The sequence below is a fragment of the Urocampus carinirostris genome, chromosome 12 (assembly GCF_059441175.1).
Source record: "Urocampus carinirostris isolate Australia breed hairy pipefish chromosome 12, RoL_Ucar_1.0, whole genome shotgun sequence".
NCBI classification, from domain to species: Eukaryota; Metazoa; Chordata; class Actinopteri; order Syngnathiformes; family Syngnathidae; genus Urocampus; species Urocampus carinirostris.
This window is the reverse complement of record NC_142360.1, coordinates 18,178,272-18,190,802: the sequence shown is the minus strand read 5'-3', so window position 1 is coordinate 18,190,802 and position 12,531 is coordinate 18,178,272. Positions and strand designations below refer to the sequence as shown.

Below are 12,531 nucleotides of genomic sequence, written 5' to 3'. Positions count from 1 at the left end.
GAGGAGTCCTTTATAATGTTGTTGGCTCTACTGCTGTCACTAATCGGGCTGGCTGATGATGTGAGGTGACGGGAGGCGGGAGGCGGAAGCTGAGTAGGTCTGATCCGTCTATGAAAAGATTTCCGTTTGTTTGGAGAGACGGCCTTTTGTGGCCTCCTCCTATAATGCAGCTCAAGCCTTTTTGCCTGTGGTTATCCCTGAACACACTGTGGATTTGCATTGTGGTCTAGTGGATTTTTTTTTCTTTTTTTTGTCAATGCGATCTGCAGCCAATAGTGTCTTTGAGTCAAGATATTCCCAAATTCCTAAACATACAAAATATGGGGAAATAGTACATTGTTTTTTGCATAAAATCATCATTATATTGGAATTATTTTCCGAGAAAGTGCATTCAGAAGACAACATGTTTTGTCTTTGTCATCTTGAGCTCTGACGTAATTGAAGGAACTTCAGCACGCCTGTAAGCCAGTCCCCATTATTTTTTACGTGTTAACAAATTGAAGAGTTTGACGAGTGTTTTTAGCAAAATTTTGTAGTTTTTGTGGAGAATGCCTAGGTATTGGATCGCAGGTATGTGCAGTGATGATACAAGAAGGGGCAGGCAGCTAAATAGGGGATGGCAAAACTGGCAGAAATAACACAAGGAGTGTCGCCAACCGGGACCAATCAATGAAAGGTGGCTGCAGCCTCAGAGTCGGGCTGTCCCAAAAACACACAGTGAGCAGCCATGCTAACCTTGAACACACAACAAATAGCTTCAAGGGTTATGGTGACAAACACAGAGCCAAATAAACCAAAGGGCACGGCAAAAACATAGATAACGCCAGGTAGCTAGCCGGACACAATTATACCAACCGCAACACACGTGGCAAAAACCACAAACGAAAAGCCCCAATGCACGCTGTAACAGCCGCAAGTAAACCTTTCGAGGTAGAAGCACGTGAATATGATAAACATTATCAATATGAAAATGATACATAATGCGCTTAAGAGTCTTACCTTTATGTTATTATTTTTCTTTTTACGTTATTTTATCTTATTATTTTCAGGTTTATTTTTCTGTACTTCTGCAGCAATTTATGTTGCCTTGAAAATTGTCAACTTTGTCTCATGATGAAACGGTCATACACTAAAAAGTTGAAACTTTCATGACAAATTTGTTTGTAATGATTCAACGTTCAATGAAAAAGATTTGAAAAAATATAACTTTTTTCTATAAAACGTACCTGGCGCCCTCTGTCGGACAAAAGTGGTACTACAACTCTCAGTTTTCAATGGAATTATGTACACTCTTATTTGCATTGATTTAATGTACTTAGTGGCTCATAAATCACGAACAATGAATCTATGATCTAATTAGTTTCCAAAGCTTTTAATAATCAATTGTATCGCTTAGTTGTTGCAGCCATACAAAATCTATTTAGGCGCTGCGTCACATGTTGTGTTAATGGGATTCATCATTTTAAAAGTGTTGTGTTCCTTCAATGAAATCACTCTTCTAGAGGAAACAATCCAAAAGGGTCTACTTTAAGACTACATTTCTCAAAGTTCCCCGGCTTCTGGAATATTTTGCAACATGATTGCATCATTGCAGCGATTAACACTACACGTTCGGTACCTAATTGAAAAAAAAATGTTGTGTTTGGGAATATCTTCAAAAGGGTGGGGTAATGATAGATATCTGTTTTTTTTTTGTCATTTAAGAATCAAACTCGAGGCCACAAGAGGGAGTACCCCCAGTTGGCGGTGCAGGACGTGACATCATCAGACGGCTACATCGGGCAGCACTCCCAAGGCCTCGGGGGGCAGTACGCCGACTATTTCAAGAGGAAAAGGCTTTAGAGGGACCAGCTCATCTTTCCAGACCGTCTCAACACAATGTAAATATTTGTACGGGAAATAGTCCCAGGCCATTCACAGAATACAATCAAATGAAAAACGATAAATTGGGTAACTCATTGGTGCCTTTCTGTGTCACGTCTTCGTACGCTGCCACTAGAAGGATTTTGCTAAGGTCCCGTGTCAGGATTTAGGATCATCATCCAGGAAATAGAGAATCCTGCTCCTGGCAGAACACAACAGTGACCTCGTTAATTGTCTATGAATGCCAGAAGAAGATGTCAAAGCACTGTTTTTTTGTTCAAACAAAACTATTAATATCCTTCATATTAGGACTGTGCTCAGGATGCACAATAACTGCTTTTTACTATCAATACTGAGAACCAAGAGAAATCCTGCTTCTTTCAGATACTGACAAAGATATACATTATATAATTTATATAAACTTTTATTGGGAAGCAAATACACTTACATGTAAACACTATAATAATACATTACAGTTTAATATTCATTTTTTTTATAACTATGATATCATTTTGAAAATATCCATCCCAAATATCTGTCTGGTAGACATCATGCATCTGTAGATGGCTCTAAAGCAGGGGTGTCAAACTCATTTTAACTCGGGGGCCACATGATAGAACAAACATTCTCTCGGGGCCCGGACTACTAGATTAGAGAGAAAGGAAAAGAGAGTGAAGGAAATAAGAGAAGGAGAGAAAAAGAGAGAGGGTGGGACAAAGAGAGAGAGAGAATGTGAGAAAAAAAGAGATAAAAAGAGGAATAGTAAAAGAGGGAGAAAGAAAGAAATCCAAAGAGAAAGAGAGAAAGGGAAAGCAAGAGGGAGAGAGAAAAAAAGAGAGAGAGAGAGCAAAAGAAGGTAAAAAGACACAGAGAGAGAAAGGGACAAAAGAGAGACAGAGAGACTGAAAAGGAGAGCGAGAGAAAAAGGGAGAAAGCGTGAGAGAGAGAGAAATAGAAAAGTACAGCGTTTGTGAGAGGCACCTGGCCTTGGCAAGTGGACATATTTCAACGTGCAGCTCGTTTTTCTCTTGCGCATCTCTGACCGTTGTCTCGTGGGCCGGATTCAATCCCTTAGCGGGCCTAATGCGGCCCGCGGGCCGCCTGTTTGACACCCCTGCTCTTAAGTAATACTTTTACTTAATTAATTTTACAAAATATAGGGATGGGTGATTTTTATTATTATTATTATTATTATTACATAATAATAATAATATATCGTAAAGGGCTTTTGTTCTTAAAAAAAACAATTGAAATATTGTTAGATTATTCTGTTCTGAGGCTAGGCACATCATTTTGGTAGCTAGCTTCGCTTTAGCCGTAGCACTCAATACTAAGTTATTGAGCAGCTCGTGCCAACTGATGCTACGACTGATATATATTTGCTCTCGGACCCCCAACCCTCATAACTTATTTCGCGTGTGATGTTGTATTGACTCAATTTCCATGAAGTGGTGGCACACCATTGAATCATTTGGGTCCAAATACATATTTTAAAGGGACACTGTGTCATATTGGACCACTGGTTGTCGCTGTATTGTGCAGTGCAACCAAAAAGGAGTGCTAAAAAGCACAAAGAAGAAAACAAATTACAGAGATACAAAGTGACCAAACCATCCTATTTTCTTCCTTTTTTTTTTGCCCAGCCTATTAAAAGATTTTTTGGGGAGCACCTGCAAGATAGCGGACAATCATGTTAGCTCCTTCAAATTAATTGACCCATGAGAATTTAAAATAAATGCAAGTTGATAAGATGAGTTTTTACCTATTATTCAAATTAATACAATGGTACCTCTACTCACAAATGTAATTTGTTCCAGCAGTGATGTTCTATAATGAAAAGTATGAAAATCGAAACACGCTTTCCCATTGAAATTAATGGAAACTGGATTATTCCGTTCCAAGGTCATCAAATGCAACCGAACCCCCAATAAATAGACTGTCACTCTCCTGGAGGTACACTAATGTTCAATAAATGTTCATAGTTCATGAATTGCAGTTTTTACCCAGAGAGCAAACCCATCCTGAATTTCTTCAGTCAATAATGGCTCCGCCCATATCCCACTTTCATATTTGGCGATATTTTGTTGCTTTTCGATTGTGAGGTGAGCCCTGGCTCTCTTTCTCTCCCCTCTTTTTGCAGGACTCATGGCTGGGAATTAAATATCACTGTAAACTGTAAAGTAGCTGGGATGGGCTCCAGCACGCCCGCAACCCTCCTGAGGATAAGCGGTGCAGATAATGGATAATGGAAGTGTAAAGTGTAGTGTAAACAATTCGTAATAGCGAAAATGAACTGAGCCCTGGTGTCTGCAACCAATGAAAACGGACTAAACTATTAGGCCATTTAAGTCAGGGGGTGGTCTCACCGAGCTGATGATCCAGGCAGGATGCTGTTGGTGCATACCTGCGCCATCCTTCAGTGGTGGCGTCACAGATTTCGGATACGTGAAAACTAATCGTACAACAGGGAAGATTTTAGTCGGACGCGAACTTTGGATACCGAAACATTTTGTAAGATGGGTTGATCGTAAGTAGAGGTACCACTGTATTTTTTTTTTTTTTTTTTTTTTGTGAAGTCAGTTTTTTTTTTTCACTAGGAGGCGTTAAATAATTTACAATGTCCCTTTAAGTAGAAAAATAGCTTTGGCATCAACTAATTGGATCTCCGGGTTTTGGAGGAGATCTTGCCCCAAGTGGAGTTCAACTATCTTGAGGTCTTGTTCACGAGTGAGGGTAGGATGGAACGGGAGATTGACAGACTGGTCAGTGCAGCGTCCGCCGTCATTCGGACCTTGTACCGGTCCATCGTGGTGAAGAGGGAGCTGAGCCGAAAGGCAAAGCTCTCGATTTACTGGTCGATCTATGTTCCTGACCTCACCTATGGTCATGAACTTTGGGTTATGACCGAAAGCACACAATCCCGTGGCTGAAATGAGTTTCCTCCGCAGGGTGCCTGGGTTCTCCCTTAGAGATAAGGTGAGAAGCTCAGTCATCCGAGAGGGACTATGTGTAGAGCCACAGCTCCTCCGCATTGAGAGGAGCCAGTTGAGGTGGCTCGGGGATCTGATAAAGATGCCTCCTGGACGTCTCCCTCAGGAGGTTTTCCGGGCATATCCCACCGGCAGGAGGCCCCGGGGGCGACCCAGGACACGTTGAAGAGACTAAGTCTCTAGGCTGGCCTGGGAACGCCTCGGGATCCCCTTATATGAGCTGGAGGAGGTGGCTGGGGATAGGGACGTCTGGGCTTCCCTTTTAAGGCTGCTGCCCCCGCGACCCGACTCCGGATAAGCGGAAGACAATGGATGGATGGATAATTGGATCCACACTAAGTTTTAAGCGTGAGTTCAGGCCTTAGAATGAGTTCCACCTCAAAATGGAAACTTTTGTGTGTCTGAGTCTCACACAACTTGAGAGTCAAACAGTGCTCTCTCCTTACTGCCATGTTCCTTTTTTTCTAGATTGTAGACTTTGATGTGTGTATTATTCATGAGTGTGCCTATAAGATTTATCACATATGTAGGAAACGTTAGCCATTTTGCTTTCCCTTGGCTGGGAACACATCAGGAAGCAGGTTGTGGACCAATCAGGGCCTCGCCCGTGTAGAAAGGTTTCAGTCACAGACTGAACTAGGTTTGTTTTTGAGGTTGTTAGCGTCATCCATTTGGGAGACCACATTAACTCATTCAATGCCAGATGTTTCTTTCAAAGGGGAAGTGCAAGCCAATTTTTGCCATTTTTAAAGGCCAACAGAAAATCTGGCTCCGAAGCGTTAACCGTCTGTACTTATGTTTTCACTTTTCTCACCACACTGCTGCACTTACTCACCATATGGGCCCACCTACACACTCTCGTTTCCTGTTAACAAAGAAGTGGAGGGTTCTTCGATGTGTGGATAGATCTTATCAAAGCCATTTCTGCCATCTAGTGGTGATTTATTTTTTATTGCTAGAAGCTTCATACTCATGATTTGCTTTTTTTAAATGAAAACAAAACTGTTTTTACATTTTGGCGGAATGCTTCTAAAACATATTTATACGTTATGGCACTGAATGAGTTAAGCACCTCTGTTCCACAAGAATGGAAACGTGTCAATTTTCCACTTTGTATATTTGTAAAGTTTTTCCTAAACCCAGAGATTGAAGGAATTTTAATTAGGAATGTTTTGACGCTAAAAGCAGTGTACTGTTGGGTTTAAAACAATCAATGCGAATTTGGTGGCATTTGCTACCAATACTCTTTGATAAAAATTGATTTTATTTTGTAGAAATTACTCTGTCAAGTGTTATAATATATATATCCCAATTGTATAATTTGTGTCCTTTTTTAGTTGACTATCAATGAGGGCTTGCTTCTTTACTATTACTTTATTACTGCTTGCTATAGCAATAACTAAGGCTACTCACTGCTGTCAAATGTTGAATGTACTATATTTATTCTTCTAGTCAACATAATAACTATCTTATGAAGGAGTATATGGTCCACACTGAAATATAAAAAAAAAAATGCTGAGAAGTGTGATGGGGAAAATCATACTAGAAAAAAATATAAATCAGGGGTCTTAAACTCAATTTGACTTGGGGTCCAAAGTGAAGTGAGGCTACATTGGGTTTTCCACATAGGGTTATATTAGTGTCTGACAAAAAGTTATCGGACACCAGGGCAGACAACTCTGAGAAGTTGCCTGCCCAGCCATAAAGTTGCCTGCCACATTTTTCACAACTTGAAACACAATAAGACGACTCATCGCAAAAACAAAACCATTGTTGCAAAGTCTGAAGGGTTGAAAATCAGAATATATAACAGAACAACCCTTTAAAATTAAAATTAAATCTACTTATAACATTCATTGCATGTATATGACGTCGCTGTTTTCCATCTGCCATCAGTATGTATCTGTATTTACTCATCTTCGTTCGTGCAATGTTTGCGTTGTTTCGTCTGCTCTAAGCCACGTAAACTCCTCTTCCACGATTTTTTTAATGTACATTTACGTTTTGTAGCGTCATAAATTTTTTTAGCTTCTTTTGAATCTTTCTTCTGGGGCTGAGGTTTTGGCTTGATTCCTAACCACTTCTCAATTTTTATTGTGTTGTCTTTGCGTCCACTTTGGAAAATTATATGCAAATGCACGCCCTTATAACGCTCGGAAAAGTCCGGAAGTACGAAGTTATTCAAAGCAGGCTTCCGATTGGCTACTGAGTGTGCAAATTGCCAAACGAACCCAAATTTCCAAACCGAACGTAGATTTTGAAATCGGAATAAAGCAAACGTTTGACTTGAAGAAAAAAAAATCAAAGTTTGGCAGTGGGATCTTTACCCTGCCATCTATTGATTACTCTTCGAGATTATTTGAACGTCTTCTTGTAAGTTTCCATGACCCCTGCGCAGGGGGGTAAGGGGTGGCCCCTGATCCAATACATACAGGTTAAATATCTCACTCTTGGTCGATGATTTTTTTCCTCTTCATGGAAGATCTACACAGCATGCACACTGTTCGGCGAACTTGGGTGCCGAAGTAGGCGCTCAGTCAAAGTGCAGCTTCGGCTTTATTTCGGGCTCGGTCCCTCATACTAAGTTAATCGGTTGTGCTTGGACTGGTTCGGGCTTTTATACCCAGAGACAGGGTCAGGTCAGGCTGGGTTTTTTTTTTCAGGCCGGTTCTTACCTGTATTTCAGGTAGTGATTGCATGTCCCTGTGGTTCTTCTCTCTGAATCCAGAGCCATCTCGAGGCATTTCCAACTGCTTCTGTGGTGCTTTTTGACGGCTTTGCAGCATGCTGTTCCCATAATACCCATCCACTCATCCATTATCTGCACCGCTTATTCTCAGTAGGGTTGCGGGGGTGCTGGAGCCCCTCCCAACTATCTTCAGGGAATGGGCAGGGGACACCCTGAACTGGTTGCCAGCCAGTTGCAGGGCACACAGAGACAGACAATTGGCTCGCTCATTCACACCTAGGGACAACATGACATGCATGTCTTTGAAATGTGGGAGGAAACCGGAGTGCCCGGAGGAAACCCACACAAGCACGGTGAGAACATGCAAACTCCACACAGGGGGTATGATCTCACGACCTCAGAACTGTGATGCACACGCGCCAACCACTGCGCCGCCGTGCTGCTCCTATAATACCAAGGGCACTAAAATCCACAAAAAAAAATCCTATTCCGCTAACATTGATCTTTCACAGCTTGGATGACAATTTCATATTAGGTTGGGGGCTTAAACTATTCGCATGCGGGCCACAGCTGGGTCTTGGACTGGGAGTTTGAGACCCCTGCTGTAGATCAACTACAATGTTGTTCAAAATACTACTTATATTAGCAACATTAATTTCATCCATCCATCCATCCATTATGTGTACCGCTTATCCTCAGTAGGGTCGCAGGGGTGCTGGAGCCCATCCCAGTTATCTTCGGGCACTGGGCAGGGGACACTGAACTGGTTGCCAGCCAGTTGCAGGGCACACAGGGACACACAACGCACTCGCTCATTCACACCTAAGGACAATTTGGATCGGCCAATTAACGTGACATGCATGTTTTTGGAATTTGGGAGGAAACCAGAGTGTCTGGAAGAAACCCACGTAAGCATGGAGAGAACATGCAAACTCTACACAGGAGGTTCGATCTCATGACCTCAGAACTGAGCTGCACAAGTGCTAACCACTGCATCGTCGTGCTGCTCCATCAATTTCATAAAACATTTTTATATTGTTTATAAAAATGGTGACCAAATCTGAAACAGTTACTTATTTTTGAAAACCGAAAGTTAAATTAAAAGTAATAATAATAATTTTCAGGAATCCGTTTGTATAATACACTTAAAATCTCAGCAAGTTTTTTTTTCTCCTTTTCAGTGTTGATCAAATACTTTCTATATTATTACAAATATGATTGTGATTCTACTGTCAAGTGGGATTGTAGTGCATTACTTGTGTCACCATGGCAACACTGAAAAGCAATAGCGGATGAGTTTGTTAGGGTTTTTGGAGCCATTATGACTTGTTCTTCCATTATTCTTCTATTCTGCTGTATTCTCTCGCTTTGTGCTTTATGCACTATGAATATTTGTCATGTTTACCATGTTTATCATTATGGGATATTATTGTTCATTGTTCCAAATGGCATTAAAATGCAGTTCTTGACTTGAATTCTCTTTATTGCCTATTTTGCTGTATGTATAAATAGATGTATGAATGAACACTTACAAATATATGCTATATGAATAAATCAACACATAAATAAATCACGTAATACTTAAGTTAATGGCATGAAAGCAATTCATGTATACATTTATGCTATATGTCGTTTTTTTCCCGTATTCGTTTTGTTTTGTAGTTTGTGAATTATTTTGTCATGTGTTTTGTTAAGAATTTTGTCGTGTTTTTATTCATCTATTTATTTTGGTGTGTATTTTATTGTATATTTTGTTGTGTAATTTCCTGTAATTTTTGGTTTATTAGGTTTTTCTCATGTATTCTGTCATATATTTGGTTGTGTATTTTGTCATTTATTTCTTTACTCACTTCCTCGTGTCATTTTTTAGGTATTTTGTTGTTGTGTTTTATTTATTTCAGTATTTGTCATTGATTTTTATGTGTAATATGTCAAGAAGTTTGTTGTGTAATTTATCATTTATTCATGTATTTATTTTGTCATGAATTTTCTCTATTTTGTCATTTATGTATTTATAGTTTGTCGTGTATTTTGCTGTGATTTTTCTGTTTATCATGTATTTTCTCAAATATTTTGAATATTTTGTCAAGTATGCTGTCATGTATTTTATTGTGAATTATGTCATTTATTTATGAATTTTGTCAGGTATCGTCACATATTTTGTCCTTTTTTTGGGTCATGTATTTTGTTGGGATTTTTTATTGTCATGTATTTTTTCATGTATTTTGTCATACATTTTGTTTATTTTGTCATGGATTATTTAGTTGTTTCTGATTTTACTTTGTCATTTTTTTTTGGTGTATTTTCTGTATTGATTTTGTCGCACATTTTGTCATTTACGTTGTTATTTATTTTGTGTAGTTTGTCAAAAAATGTTTTTCAAATGAGGGTCAAACTGGCTGTGTTTTGCACCTATCGGTTGGTTCGCAGGCTCGATGTGCTCGTCAATCGACCAATAGGTGAAAATCTTAGCCAGTTTGACCCACCCCCTCATTTGAATAATATTTTGGGTGACAAAATATAAGACTCTCCCTCGGCTTCTTACCCTTGCACAGCGCTATCTTCACCGCAAATACATTGCTATCTTGGTTCGCCGTATTTTGTGACATTTTTACATAAGAACTTTGCTCGCACCTTGTTTTGAAACTATTATTTAGGACAAATGAGCCTCAACACTCTTCAATAACTGAATGGAGACAAATTTTAAGTGGTGTATTCACATTTGCATTTTTAATATTATTTTATAGATTTTATCAATTCATCGGATGTCACACAGTGATATAAAAAGTGCTGAATAATTTGCCTTTGTCTGGAGAGCAATTTTGCAGTTTTTTTAATTTTTGTCACCAAATTGATGGTGTGGCTTTCCCCCAATTTTTTTTAAATATTTTTACCACATATAGTTATTTGGGTCAAAAAGTTCCTGACCCCTTGGCTAAACAGTTGTCCATTACTTTTCTGCCTATGTCTGACTGCATCAATGATGTTTAGCTCAGAGTTGAACACGTACGCAAAATAGCTTGATGAATGGATTTTATGTATGCGCAAATCTTTTTCATTTTCAGGATTCTCTAAAAGCTATTAAGTCAATGAAAGCACCAAATGTCAGTGGAATATGCTTTCTATTGCCAACAAATTAAACTACCAGCTCAACTTGCTCAGGAGCCACATGCAGTTCTTTGACGCTCGTGAGTGGCTCCCTGTCATATTTTTTTGTATAGCCCTTTATCACAACAACAACAAAAACTAGTAGCTGTATAAAATAGTTTTGTGGGAACGGGAATATTTTAAGCTAAATATGGAATAAGTAAATATGTAATTTGGTTTACATGGAATCGAAAGGCCAAAAATGATTAGATCAATGATAATGATATTGTCATATAAAGTTCATACTCAGGTAAAACAGTATCTTATTAAAATGGATGTAAAAATGTATTGTGACTCATTCATTTGCAGCAACTATAATAAAAACCTCATTATCCAATCCAGCGTGAATGTGGATTTTTGGTGGGATGGGTACACCGCGGTTACATATACATATATACATTATATATATATATGTTAAAACCATTAAGTGTTTGTTTTATGTTGCAGTTCATATATTGACTGTGCCTCACAAGACATAAACCTTACTGCCAGTCACTGGTAAGATCGCTGCGATTATAAAGGACATAAACAACCTTAAAGTTTGCATAAGACTTTAGACACGGAATAAATTTGCTATTCATGCTTTGTAAACAAGCCTTTTATTTCTTTGAGATCCGATGTACATATTGTGTTACAGTCAATGACATTTTAGGGAGGATGCAGTATTTCCTGGGAAATGTGCAACAGGTTACATACAGCATACATTTTATACATACACACACAGTGTACGTATATCAAGAGCGAGATTATAACATTTGGAAAGACAATTTTTCCGAGGATTTTTTGATGAGAGACCGTTTGAGAAGTAAATCACACTTGCTCTCAAATATAACGTAGTATTCTCACGCGTGCACAACTCTACTCTTATAGAGATGGTCATACCCATGCACAAAAACTATTTGCTCTCATACACTACTATGCTTTCACAGCCATGCCGTTTTTGCACACATACTACTACACTCTCATACACGCAGTACTGTTTTCACACACATACTATTATACTTTCATACTCAATATTATAATATCTCGCACGTACTATTCTACACACACCTACAGTCTCTTCTATGGTTTAACACGTGATACTACTCCTCTCATGTAATTCTATACCCTCATACACATATTACTATACTCTCACACACTACTTCGCTTTCACACACATACTACTATATACCCATACAGAAACTACTATAGAATCACACACTGTTATACTATGCTCCCACACACACATACTACCAGACTCTCACACACACTGCCTTACTCTCTCACACTATTATTTTGTCCTACTCACAAATACTTCTATACCCCAATACACAAACTACTGTAGACCTAAACACACTATTATACCCTCACACACTATTCTTTATCACACCCGCCAAAATTGCCATAAAGGTTTTTCCAACAGTTCGCCTCTCAGTGTTGTTAATTTGGGTGTTTATGTTGTACAGTTTGATGGGAAACGGTAATTTCCAGTAAAGTATGTGTTAGAGTATGGTAGTATATGCGAAATAGTATGTGTGTGATAGTGTGTGCATGAGAGTATACAGGTAGTATGTTTATGGGAGTTTAGTGGTATGTGTGGTGTATTGTGTTTGTAAATGAGAGTATAGTAGTATGTATAAGAGTATAGTAGTGTTTGTGTATAGTATGATTCTTTTGTCTCATTAGAGAGCAAGTAAGATTTACTCCTCAAACGGGCTTTCAGTTTTGATTACTTTGAAGAATTGTCTTTCACATCCTGAAATAAATCTTGTACTTGTGTGTCTTTTGTTCTGTGTCATATTGTTACTAAGAAAGCAGCGTGTGAACATGCAAACTACATTGTAGACACAAATGTGAAAGAAT

The 12,531-nt window shown here is 38.8% G+C and overlaps 1 protein-coding gene across 3 annotated transcripts in view; it reads left to right on the top strand.

The window, feature by feature from the left end:
- raver2 (ribonucleoprotein, PTB-binding 2) overlaps positions 1-6,390 on the top strand; it is a 71,031-nt gene extending 64,641 nt beyond the window's left edge. For all 3 annotated transcript variants that reach the window (XM_088350438.1, XM_088350437.1, XM_088350436.1), the window contains exon 16: positions 1,705-6,390. In XM_088350438.1, coding sequence (XP_088206564.1) covers positions 1,705-1,842 — 138 coding nt within the window. In that variant the 3' untranslated portion in view covers positions 1,843-6,390. The remainder of the gene's footprint in view (positions 1-1,704) is intronic.
- The last annotated feature ends 6,141 nt before the right edge of the window (positions 6,391-12,531 follow it).